This window comes from Mastomys coucha, unplaced genomic scaffold, assembly GCF_008632895.1.
Source record: "Mastomys coucha isolate ucsf_1 unplaced genomic scaffold, UCSF_Mcou_1 pScaffold4, whole genome shotgun sequence".
NCBI lineage: Eukaryota > Metazoa > Chordata > Mammalia > Rodentia > Muridae > Mastomys > Mastomys coucha.
In genome coordinates, this window is record NW_022196910.1 from 50,074,034 (window position 1) to 50,087,614 (window position 13,581).

The 13,581-nt window shown below is 44.9% G+C and overlaps 1 protein-coding gene across 1 annotated transcript in view; it reads left to right on the forward strand.

Annotated features, from left to right (window-relative positions):
- The window catches only part of Ppm1h (protein phosphatase, Mg2+/Mn2+ dependent 1H), a 276,682-nt gene that overhangs the window by 233,482 nt on the left and 29,619 nt on the right, over positions 1 to 13,581 (forward strand). Inside the window, exons 7-8 of the mRNA XM_031350264.1 lie at positions 6,378 to 6,441; positions 10,092 to 10,199. Of these exons, the coding sequence (XP_031206124.1) occupies positions 6,378 to 6,441; positions 10,092 to 10,199 (172 nt within the window). The remainder of the gene's footprint in view (positions 1 to 6,377; positions 6,442 to 10,091; positions 10,200 to 13,581) is intronic.

The following is a 13,581-nucleotide window of genomic DNA, read 5'->3' on the forward strand; positions in this document are numbered from 1 at the left end:
GAAGGGTTTCATACATAGCCAGGGCGTAGGGTGGGGGTGGGGGGGGCCACGGAAGCATAGCAGAAAGGCAGACAGCACCCCAGGGTGCCAATGCCAGATACCGAAGGGTTTCACACATAGCCAGGGCGTAGGGTGGGGGTGGGGCGTTAAACTGAGGAGTGATGCCGGGAGTTTGTTACAGGCCACCCAGCCGGGATAAAACTTAGGAGCTTTTTCCAATAATTATAAAAGTGACCCAGGGGTTGGATGTGTTTTTGGTGAAGAGGGAGTCCCTTAACGATCAATGATCTGTCATCCAATAGCTAGAAGGATTTCTGTGGCTACATGGAGATCTCTTGAGGTCAAGTGCCTAGAAAGAGTCTGAGGCTGCAAGGATTAGCAGAGAGCCTGTCAAACCACAGGAGAGCAAGGATGATGAAGCCCTCAGCCCTGAGACTAACTCAGAGGAAATATAAGGGAGTTCTTGGCATCTGTTCCAAAAAGGAGACTAGACCAGGAAGATGTGCAAAGCCTTTGCCAGAGAAGGTAGAACGCGCTGATTTGCTTATTTGATCAAGAATTTATTAGGTACCTGTTATGTTTTGAGGTGCCAAGAATGTTGCAGTTATCTAACAAGAGCTATCTGTCCACTCTTGCAGAACTCATGCACTGTGGGGAGCCATAGGAAAAAAAGACTTAGTACATTTATGACGCTTGCATCACTGTGACTGAGTACCTCACAACAGCAGAAGAGAAGGAGAGATTTGATTTCTGCATGAAAACAGAAGGCGGGGCAGGGTAGCTCAGTTCATGGCAGGAGCATGTGGCGGTGGCTCTTCACATGGTGGCTGATAGGGAAGCAGAGAGGAGCCAGAACTAGAGGCTCGGAAAGGCTCGCCCCTTGTGACTTCCCTCTCCTAGCTGAGGGGTGGTAGCATATGCTCTTAATCCAAGCACTCTGAAGATGGAGGCATGAAGTGGAAACCTGAGGAGGAGTCTTTGGAAAGTTGGTTGGATGGTGTTTTGCTGGGGCAAACACGTGAAGGAGTGTTTTCATTAAAGTGGACTCAGGTGTGAAAGGTTCCGGCAGACTGGTGAAGGATCATTTTGCTGAAGCAGACACAGGAGAGAGGATGTTCTGCTAAAGCAAGCATGTGAAAGGACACGTAATGGAGGATTCTTTGCTAACAACATGGATTTGTATTGGTCTGCCTTACATTGCATACTTGAGCTGCATTTGTTGGATAGAGAGAAACACACCAAAAAACTTCTGGTGGTGTCTTATAGTTTCTTGCCTCTTCTGAGGACTCAGGCTGATTGGATGCACGTGCTGAGGCAAGGCACGTGGAGATGTTTGGAGGGTATAAATAGGACTCCACAGAGTGACAGAGACAGACCTTGGCTTACTCTACAGCTAGCTGTGCAATGCTTGTGGGTCTGAGTCTTCATTGATCGCTTCTCTGAGAGAGGGACAGCCAAGAACTTCTCCTGGAGTCCCTTCTGGTCCATCCTACTGACTTGAGCCAGCAGAGGCTGAGGCCTGGCTGTCTGCTAGATCATGTCACTGCTGTTGCTAAACTCTACTCTACTGAAAACCAGCCATTGCCCTAAGAAAGCAGAGGAGACTGTGGCAAGGAAACCTTTTCAGATCTCTTCCCTGTGGAGTGGGGCCTGCGTTGTTTGCTTGTGGGCCAGGAGGTGGGGGAGGTGGTGTTGGTTTTCATTCACAGTCTCAATCTGTGACCATAAAGCCCTCACACGCAGGCATGCACACAGTGCAATTATCAGTTTCATTGATCTTTGGAGAACAAGGTCCAAATCAAAGGGATAATTTCATTTTTAATTAGACCGCATCTCAAGTGCTTTTGCTTAAGATAAGCGTCAAACTTTTCAGGACACTGACAGACCAGAAAGCCCACAGAGGGCCCTTGTCACAGTCTGTGATGTTTGATTAACAAATGCATTGCATAAATGGCGACGTGAGTGGGACGGACAGTCCCCAAGGTCCTGTGACACATCGTTGAAAGAACTAGGGAACGGGAAACCAAGACAGCCTGTCCAGATGTCTTCAGAGCCCATAGGCAGGGAAGGTTGTTTGTTTGGTTTGAATATTTTGTGAGCCAGGGTTTCTCTATGCAGCTCTGGCTGTCCTGAAACTCAATATGTAGACCAGGCTGGCCTTGAATTTACAGAGATCTATCTGCCAAATTGCTGGGATTAAAGGTGTTTGCCACCATGCCTGGCCTGAAACTGTTGCTTAAACTTAGCTGACGGTAATGCCTTCTAAGGTAGGGAAAGCCGAAAATGTAGTGGTAGCCTCTTGTAAGCCTTGTATTCATCCCTCATCTCATAAATATTCATAAAGGCGTTGATCGACATAAGAGTGACCTACAAGTATTTCATAAGCTCTTTAGCTTTGCTGTCTCAGAACAAGTGATTTCTTGACTATATCCCTGCTCAGTTATATTATTATAAGGCCAGGGAGTAACCTGATATTAGAATTTTTTAATTTATTTAAACAATTTTCCAAATCTTAAAATCTGGAATAAACGAATTAGTCCTGTGACCATATATTCTTGGTTATAACATTAAATGCAAACAACCTCAGCATCTTGGTGCTCTCAAATTCTCTATGTTCCCATTCCCATCCCCACCAAGGTGAGGGATAGGGGAGCCTGGACAAGCTAGAAGCATGAATGATATAGTCTGAACAAGGGTGATGCAGGTTACCACCCGTCAGGGCCATGCAAGTGGGCGGGGCCAGGACGAGGTCTTTAACTACCCAGCAGGGCTGACTGATATCTGTCCTCTGGAGGGCAGGGATAAGCTACCTTTTGTGGCCACAGGCAGGGATCAGACACAAGTGTGCAACCTAGATGGTCACTTCCACTATTTACCACTCTCCTCTCTGCAGATCTCACTGCCTGCCAGGCAATGGATTTTATCTTCTTGCCATTCAGAACGTGTTCTGGCCTCACTTGCCGAAAGTTCTCTTTTCCTCATCAAACATTCGCTAGCAACCTCCTCAGAGTGGTCTCGTTTCCGGCTCATTGCCAAAGGGAAACATCCCCAAAAGTCAGCGCTGGTGGCATCCATCTTTGCAGTGTTTTCTGTTACAGAGCGGCTCACTTAATGTGCGACCTTGGGGGGAAGTAACTTAATCTCCCTCACCCTGTTTCTCCATCTGTAAGATGGGGTCTCCAGAAGATTTTTGAAAACTATACGTAACTATCAAGTCCAATATCGGCCTCAGTAAATGATATCTGCTCGGATTATTCTTAGCCCCAAGACTGTATAGACTCCCATCTGGTTCCCATTTAATTCTGGAGGGTTTTTTGTCTGTTGTTTGGTTTTTGCTACTTAGATTCAAACCTAGGTATCACCCATGCTGAGCGTGAGCTTTCCCATGAAGCAGCACCTCCTGTCCCAAGCGTTTATGGTTTTATTCAAGACTTTCTATCAGTACATGGAAGTCCACTTACATAATGAACTCTGCCTGGTACCCAGGAAGAATGAGTGGGAGGGCACGTTGTTGTATGTTCTCTCCGCACAAAGATTATCCTTGTTTGTCGCTGGAGGAGGAGGAAGGGTTTGTGTTTTATTGAAAACTAACACCAGTGGGAACAGAGTAACTCTTTCTTCTCCCAAGGTCATCGTTTCTGTTTTTATTCATTTTGAAATAGAGTCGCTTGTAGCCCAGGCTGGCTGGGAATACACTGGATCCAAGGATGACCTTATTATCCCTTTAAACTTACACTCGCTCCTACCTCCCAGCTGCTGGCATTACATCTGAACTTGAGGCCTCATACAAGCCCTCTGACAGTTGAGCTACATCCCCTAATCCTTGTTTCTGTTTTAACTTTTTGTTCTAAGGATAAATTAATAAGCTAAAATGTAACATGGAAATTTGAAGTTGCCTTAGGCCGGGAGTAGCAACCCCTGGCAGTTGTCTATCTTTCTGAGCTGTGTGACAAAGGATTTTGTGGTCCTGGTGACCTCTGCCCTGAGAGGATTTGAGGGCTTAAGCTTGATAGTGGAGTGAGAACAGTTTTCTCTCTGCCTTCCTAAGCCAGTTGAGTCTCGTAGCCAACCTCTAGTAAGGACCTTCTTGTCCTTGGTTCTAGATCTGCTGCCTTCTGCCTCCTCTCTAGTTCCAATTTCCTATGCTGGCATCTCAACCATTCCCTGTGTATGATTCTTACCTTATTGCCTCCTTGTTTAAGACACTCATACAGCATCTTGAATGACTGTTCATACTCATGTGAGAGCCTTTCTCAGCTCGTTTCCTTCCTTCTCCTTGAATCCATGTGGTCTCCCCTCTCAATTGTCAAACTGATGAGAACCTTGTAGCTTAACTCACATCCAGTGTATTCATTCATGCTTCATCTACAACAGAGTCAGATCTGTCAAGATTTAAAAGCAAAACACCTGGTGCTCAGGTCTCTTTTCCCAGAGATTTTGCTTTCTGTGACCTGGGCCTCAGAATGTCTTAAAGCCCTTGTGTTATATAGTTCATTATATAGCTGAGGTTGAGAACCACTCAACACAGTTGATCCCTAAGCTAGCGCTAGATTCTAATAATAGCTTTATTTGTTCACCCAAATGGCTTATGGGCCACAGTGTTTAAAATGGTTCATGTGAGAATGTTAAACATCAAAGTGGCTAATTTCCACTTTGTGTTAATTTGATTGGTGCAAGGGATGAAAAACTATGGTTATTTTCTTGAAAATTCGATTTCTGGGTTATTCTAGGCTCCCAGAATGAGTTTTCCTGAGCTCTGAGATTCCCTGAGCTCTGAGCAGAGCTGTACAGTGTGTATACTGAACACTGTACACTACTATTACTACTGGCCTTGTTTGATTAATGAGAGTACTGAGATCCACAGAATACATCGTTACTCTGTGCTGAACTTGAACCTGGGTGGATTTGATGGCAAATCAGGGAAAGAATGGCGTGCCCAAATGGTTTCCTGGACAACAGGGCATACTTGCTCTGCCCTTGAGGGTGCATGCTTTTAAAAACTTTTAATTTTCAGGTTAGCATACAGTAGATGAGTTCCTGTGTGGTGTCTTTATCACATGTCACCATACTTTGTTCTCAGTGCCTTTTAATTTGGGTTTCATGCTTTCATATTATCAGGAGAGCCCATAATGATTTCACCTTTACTCTCTAGTTACCTAAAGGTCTTGGAAGCTGCTTAATAAATGGGTTTTCTCCATGCGTTCTATCCTACCCTATCCATACCTTTTCTTCCTCATAACTTTTTGACCTCATTTGATTAGTGAAGTTCTGAGGTCCCCAACGCACATTCATTCTGGGGTGGTGAATAAGTAGTGATATACCCCATTTTGCCAAATGGGGAAGTGTTACACCAAAAATTAACCACCTGCTAAATATGACTAATAGCTGCCCCTAATTGGGTCGTTAATGAGCAGAGGTTCTGTGCTGAACCCTTTGTATCTTGTGTATTAATCTCACTTTATAGATGAAATAACCAAAAACAGAAAAGTAGATTGTTCTGGCCAAGGACATAGTTACTAACTCGCTCTGATATTTGCCTGCTTGTTTTTGTTTGTTTGCTTTTGTTTTGTTTTTTAAGATTGATTCATTTATTTTATGGGAGTACACTGTTGCTGTCTTCAGACACACCAGAAGAGGGCATCTGATCCCATTTCAAATGGTTGTGAGCCACCATGTGGTTGCTGGGAATTGAACTCAGGACCTCTGGAAGAGCAGTCAGTGCTCTTAACCACTGAGCCATCTCTCCAGCCCCTGCCTGCTAGGACACATGGTTTCATTTGCTGGCAGTGACACCTAGACAACCATATCCCATGTAAACCCATAAGGCATAAAGTAGATTTCTGCATGGCCAATGGCCATCAGAAAGCTATTGTGAAACAATTTTCCTCCAACCTTGACTCTTATCCTGAGGGTAAGTGCTTGCGTCCTCTGTCCCCAGTTATCCCAATAGAAGATATTTGATGTAAATGGCCCCTGAAGGGGTGAACTGCCTCTTGAAGGAGTTGCAGACTCCATTCACCCCTGAGCACTGTTGTTTATCACAGTTGCCCATGCAAGAAGAGTCTAGTGGCTGGATCACTTCGTTATTGCAAAGGCCAAAGGAGGTAGAATAGAATTCCATTTCCCCTCATAATATATATAATTATACATAGCTTTGTCTCTAAGAATACGAAGACTTGACATTTTCTGGCTTGTCAAAATGAACACACACACACACACTTTTGCATGGAGAATAGAGAGTGACTGTATAAACAAAGAGGCAACGTGGTGAATAGCTGGAAACTCCAGGAAAATGAGGCTCCTAGCAACCTGTGCCAGGGCAGAGGGTCACTAATTGAGTGCAAACCTGTTATCAAATATTGTTTATTCTCCTACAGGGCATACAAAACCATTGAGGATGACGACTTGAAGTTTCCCCTTATATATGGAGAAGGCAAGAAGGTAGGCTCAAGTTCACCCAAGTTCCACTCAAGGAATGAGAGGAGGTGTCTGTGGCCTTTTGCTTTGCATAGCCTGTGGCAATCTGTGTGCTTCCCTTTGCGGTTTGGTGTTTTATAGCCTCAACAACTTGAACAAACATCATTTCCACAATTCTTCAGGCCACCTGTCTTGAGGGTCCAGAGAGTGGCAGGATTTGAGGGTTATGGGTGAACACAGAAGATGAAAGTCAGTTGTATAAAAATATCCAGTGTCTGTCCATTTGAGTCCCTCTTTAGAGGTTTAAACACGACCATTTCCGCATCATTCTGTTTCACAACTGACGACAAGCTCAGAAGCAGGTCAAGGTGGCTATGTTACCTCTATTTGGAAGACAAGGCAGCTGAAACGTCAAGATGAACGTAGCCCAGGCAGAAGCCCAGCCCAGCAGAGGACAAGCATCCCAGGCAGAAGCCCAGCCCAGCAGAGGACAAGCAGCCCAGGCAGAAGCCCAGCCCAGCAGAGGACAAGCAGCCCAGGCAGAAGCCCAGCCCAGCAGAGGACAAGCAGCAGTGTGGCGTGCCTAGGGTTCTGTTTCCACCACTGAAGTTCAGACTTTGTAAAGCAACTTTCCTAATTGTCCCAACAAAGGAACTCCAGAGTCATTGCAATACACTACAGGATCAAGAGCCTAGAATGAGAGAGCAGAGCCATGGCTGGGTCCCAGTGCCCTAGTCAGAAGCAAAGGCTGAATAATGTGGTTGAACTCAGAGAAGCCTGTAGACACGAGACCCTTGAGCACATTTGGAGGAGTTTGTGAAGCTAGCACAGAGATGAGGAAACTTGGCACCCATATCCAATTAAACAAGCCGCCTTCTGAATCCTCCTCTTCAGGCTTCCTCTGAACACAATTTATTTCAATTCAGAGCTAAGAGTTTCAGTTAGAAGAGGACAGTGTGGCCGCATTGAAGAGATTCTTCAAGTGGACCGGTTATTAGCATTAGATAATACTTATCAAGAAGAAATGACTCACAAGAATACCAAAGCGTCCCCCTGTCCCTGATGCATGTGCAAGTCCTGAGTCCTCTGTCACTTGTGTTTAATGAATCCTCCTGGACAGGACAATGGACTGTTGTCTCTTTTTAGAAGGCTATCAGCAGTGAGATTTTTTTTTTTGTTGCTGTCCTTTTATAAATATTTTTTCTTTTTAAGAATTTCATGCATGTATACAGTGAAAGATGATGCCCATTCCTGTTTCTACCCAATGGTTCAGTGGGTAAAGACACTTGCCACCAAACCTGAGAACCTGGGTTTGATCCTTGCAACTCACTTGGTGGAAAGAACTGAATCCTGCAGTTTGTCTTCTAACCTCCACCTATTCCTGTGATACACACGCGTGTGTGTGCGCACACACACACATACGCACATACACACACACGGCATGGTGGTTCAAGTCTGTAATCATACAGCCTTCAAAAGACTGAAGCAGGAGGATTTTCAATGAGTTGAGGGCCAACTTGAGCCTCAGTATGAAATCCTGTTTCAAACATAGCCCCTAAAAGTGTCATGCTCTCATTTCTACAGTACTGTAGATCCTATCTGCCTTCTCACCATGGTCTCTTTCTACAGTACTGTAGACCCTATCTGCCTTCTGACTTGAAACTCCCTCAAATCCACAGGACTTCAAAGGGACAAGGATAATGATACATTGTTGAATTATAATGTGGGGTTCTTTTTTTCTTTCTTTCTTTTTTTTTTTTTTTACACTTAATTATGAACTGCAGCGTGTGTGGAGGTCAAAGGTCAACTTGCAGGTGTCAGTTGTTTTCCTCTGTTAGGCGGGTTCCAGGAGTCAAAGGTTGTCAGACTCGACATCAGGTGCCTTCTCACCTGCCCTGAATTGTAATGTTTCCTCTTTTATTTACTTCTTCCCTGCCTCTATGAAGTATTTAATGTTATTATACAAGTGACAGGAATATCCAAGCTCAGGTATTTGAACTACAGCATTACATGGGCTCTATTATTGGTGACCCAATGTCCAGCCATCAGGCTTCATGGCACTCATTCTGACAGGCAGTCTATCCTTCTGTGTCTGGCTATCTGATACTATCCATCTTTTGGCACCAAATTTAGTGTTGCCTCCACAGGACCTTCTCGGTAGAATTTTTGTTTCCTCTAAATTCATATATTCCATTATTGATGAGTGTTCCAGAACTGAAGCACATTTCATTTATTAGATATATGTCTCTTACCCCCTTGACCAAGTTCCTTCATAGTAGAGATAGAACCTTGGACTTTGGTATCCTTCCACCATGGTGTGCACATAGTAGGTACTTGAGAAGAGCTGGCTGTGTAGATATTAATGCAATATGTTAATTCCACAAAACAAGTTTAGAGAGAATGTTAGACTATAGCCCAGAAGTCTGTGCTTACCTTTATTAGTGGTGTTTTGTTCCTTTCCACCAGGAATTTTTAGGAATATTGTGGCAGATCATGGAGAAGCTAAAGATTTATTTACTCTAGCCATAAAACTTAGTAGTAGAGATCTGCAAAGACAGTAACTGCCTCAGCCAGACTGACTACACCTTTTGTTAGTGCTTCTGATATTGCCAAGGGCGTAGCTAGTGTTCAGCGAATACTTGTAGTATGAATGTGTTTGGATGGATGGATGGATGGATGGATGGGTGGGTGGGTGGATGGATGGATGGATGGTGACTAGATGGATGGATGGGTGGGTGGGTGGATGGGTGGATGAGTGGATGGATGGATGGATGGATGGGATGGATGGGATGGATGGATGGATGGATGGATGGATGGATGGATGGGATGGATGGATGGATGGATGGGTGGGTGGATGGATGGATGGGTGGATGGATGGATGGATGGGATGGATGGATGGATGGATGGATGGATGGTGACTAGATGGATGGATGGGTGGGTGGATGGATGGATGGATGGATGGATGGTGACTAGATGGATGGATGGGTAGATGGATGGATGGATGGGTGGATGGATGGGTGGGTGGATGGATGGATGGATGGATGGGTGGGTGGGTGGCTGGGTGGATGAGTGGATAGGTGGGTGGATGGGTGGATGGATGGGTGGATGGATGGGATGGATGGATGGATGGATGGATGGATGGTGACTAGATGGATGGATGGGTGGATGGATGGATGGGTGGATGGATGGATGGGTGGGTGGGTGGCTGGGTGGATGAGTGGATGGATGGATGGGATGGATAGATAGGTGGGTGGATGGATGGATGAATGGTAGGTGAGTGAATAGATGGGTGGATGGTGGGTGAGTGGATAGATGGATGGATGGATGGATGGGCAGATGGATGGATGTGTAGATGAATAAATGGATAGATGGATGGATTGATGGTGGGTGAGTGGATGCTCTTGATTGAGTATGAACTGATTTCATTTGCTGTAGACAATACATGCATTACATTTAGTTTCTTTTCAGCACCCTTCACTCCCAGCTGTACAGAAGCAAGCTGAGGACAGCAACACCCAGCAAGTCTGAGATACAGCAGTGATTCTGATGAGCCTTTCTTTGCTAATATGACTCATATCAGTTAACAGCCAATGGCATAGAAAGTAGGCAAGAGGAATTGGAACAGGATGCTGTCACTGTATATATTTCTGATAACTTTCTGCTTATACTCCTAGGCTCGGGTAATGGCAACTATTGGAGTGACGAGGGGACTTGGGGACCATGACTTGAAAGTTCATGACTCCAACATCTACATAAAACCATTCCTGTCTTCAGCTCCAGAGGTACCACGGTGCTTTTGTTTATATTTTATGCAATGCAGTGCTATGTGCATTAGTCCTACCCTGACCTCCACCCCACATCCAAACAGTACAGCATGCCTGACAGCACTAATGTCACTCATGTCAACCTGCCCTCCCCTTGAGTACCTGGATTCATGCCCTCATCATCTACATAGCGAGCTGTGCCGCCTCCTTCAGTTCCTCCCACATATTGCTCTAAAGTGAGCATTGCCAGTGGATCCTGACTCCTCATGTCTCGGCAGTCTTCAGTGGCACCCCATGGCTTGGACCAAAATCCAACTCTAATAGTCATTGCAGGCCATTTGATGTACCTTTCCAATCAGATCTTTGTGCTGTCCTCGTCCCACCCCAACCAAGTAAACTTGGTTTCTTTGTATGACCTTGAATTTGTCATGTTTGTTTACATCCAGTCCTGCCAGGAATTCCCTGTTCCCCATCCACAGCATCCCATTCTCTCTGTGGTTTCGTTCATATGTATCTCCATACGTTCTCAACTTGTGGATTGAGACCCCTTGGGCAAACCTCTATTTCCAAAAATATTTGTATTATGATTCATAACAGTAGCAAAGTTGTAGTTATGAAACAGAAATGAGAATAATTTTATGGTTCGGTGGGGAGAGGTCACCACAACATGAATAGTAAAGAGTCTTAGCTTCAGGAAGGTTGAGAACCATTGTCCTGAGGGGACATCCTGTTTTCTGTCTCTCTTACAGAAGTCATGTTTCTTGTTTTGTTTTGGTTTTTTGTTTTTTTGTTCTTGTTGTTGGTTTGTTTTTTTCGAGACAGGGTTTCTCTGGGTAACCCCGGCTGTCCTGGTACTCCCTCTGTAGAACAGGCTGGCCTTGAACTCAGAAATCTGCCTGCCTCTGCCTCCCAAGTGCTGGGATTAAAGGCGTGCATTACCGCCGCCCGAGAAATCATGTTTCTGTCTACTCTCCATATGCACAGGGGAATATTTTCTGAGGCATTTTAAATCAATACCTTGCAGCTCAGCTATTCATCTGCGTATCTCCTCTCACTTGATTTTAGTTAACAAGAGAACTTGTGTCATTCGGGTATTATTTGGAGAAGTTAATTGAAAACTATATCTGTCATTTTGTCTGTTAAAAAAAAGATCCTACTGTATTTCCTACAATACTGGAAATGTTACAAGGCTCTCTGTTGGCTTTCATGGTGTATTATTTAGAAAAGATTTTGTTTCCATGTTAAAGACAAATCTGACAATATGAGAATCTAATAGTCGGCCAAGGATGGTGACACACGCCTGTAATCCTAGCACTAAGGAGACAGAGGCATGAACGTCACTGAATGTTCAAGTCAGCCTGGTCCAATAGCAAGTCCTAAGTGGGTCAGGACTAAACAGGGAGACTGCCTCAGACAACAAATAAAACAGGGCATAGCAGTGCATACCTTTAAACCCAGCACTTGGGAGGCAGAGGTCAGCGGATCTGTGAGTTTGAGACCAGCTTGACCTATGTAGGAGTTCTGCTATTCGGTTACCCAGCCATATTCCACAGGTCCCAGGCAACCCAGCTCATCAGCCACACATCCATATGGGAGAGAGGAGTTTTGATGGACCCAGCTCACCCTTTATACAAGGCTACAAATGACTTCCAAGCCTGAGGTTTGCCCTTCAGACCCTGTGTCTGCTCCGTTACCCTCTGTGGGCACCAACAGCCATCTAGGCCCAGTTCCCAGGCAGAGCTCTAAACAAGGCTAATCCCTTTTGAGAGCATCAGAGTTAGAGCTGACATGGAAATTTCTAGTAAGCATTAGGCATGAAAGACATCCCCCCCCCCAATAGGCCCTGGGGTTGTTACACAGAATTAGCTTAGTAAAATATATATATATATATATTTTATATATATATATATATATATATATATATATATATATATATAGTCCATATCCAGAGCTACAGGTGTTTTCTCTCGGAGCCCTCAAAGCAGCTCTGCATAGTAAGGTCCCAGTTAGACCGAATGTCCACAGTCCCCTGCAGTCCACAGTCCCCTGGAGTTCCTAATCCCTCTATGCTCGCCAACATTAGGACAAGGAGTTACAGCCACAGTGCTTCTCACCAGAGGAAAGTAATAAATTTTGAACCCTGAACTCTCTTTCCTTTGAACTCCACTGAACACAGGGTTTGTAGCTGGACTCCTAAAACTGTACTTTCTCCCTTGGGGAAGAGCATTCATCCCACATGTTAAGTGGCACCTTAACCTTTGCTCTTTACAGAAGCCTCCCTGGGCATCTCAGGAAACACTAATGAAGCATTTTTGCTCTTTCAAGCAGCCTCAAAGCCTGCTCCGCAGCCTCCGTCCCATGCGCACATGCAGATCCTTCTTTGTACAGGGGAGCCTGGCTCAGTGTGGTGGGGGTGCAGCTTGACTTGACAGAGCGTCTCCTTACTGTGCTGTTCTTAGACTGAGAAAAACCGCTCTCTCTGAAAAAGCCTTTCTGTTGGAATCTGTGGGGCTGGTTGTTAGCTGTAGCCATCACGCTAAGATTAGGTGTCTGAAGTGTGTTTCTCCTGTTTTGCTGAAACTGTACTTGTAGAACATCTCCCTATGCTCTGTCTAACATACCTAGGACTTTACAGCAGCATCTCATTCCTAACAGAGTTGTGAGGTAGACAGTTATTCTACCCATCCTGTACACTGGACATTGAGACTCAGGAAAAAAAATAATAACCCAAGATTATATAACCGTCAAGTAGCAAACTGGCACTTATAACCCACATCTGACTACATACAGGGTCACTGTGGCAAGAGTGAGGGTCAAGAAATATAGTCTCAGAGTGACTCAGCATGTCCTAGTTCAAGGGGCTCTGAAAAGGTCGCCTGTCTTGAACACAAGAGTCCCTGGTTCTCTGTGGTCAGAGTTTGTACAACAGATGCTATTGGCCTCAGACAAACACTGCAGATGATGGCTCAGTAGAGTGGGTAATTGGAACGACTGTAATGGCCTCTGTGTATGTAAACCTGGGCCAGACAGAACTGTGTAAGAGACGATTGCGTGCCTACAATTTAGCCTAATGGATATGGAGTGTATATACCAAGATCTCTTGCACAAGATTAAATTTGTTATACATTTTAAATGTTTCCAGATGGACGCGCCTTACCAGAGTCAGGAGAGGGGGGAGGGTGCCGTTAGAAGAAGAGGAACAGCTTAAATTGACTACTGTGTAGGTTAGAACAGAAAAAAAAGATAGTTTCCCCCACCCCCATCCCGCACCCCATCTCCACTCCTTAAAGCTAAAACCCTTTACTCAAGGGGATGATAAGATCATATCCAAGAGAGAAACGGCTTCTGTTGGGATCCCAGAAAAGCAGGTTAATTTACTTAAGCCATCTAATGAAGACTC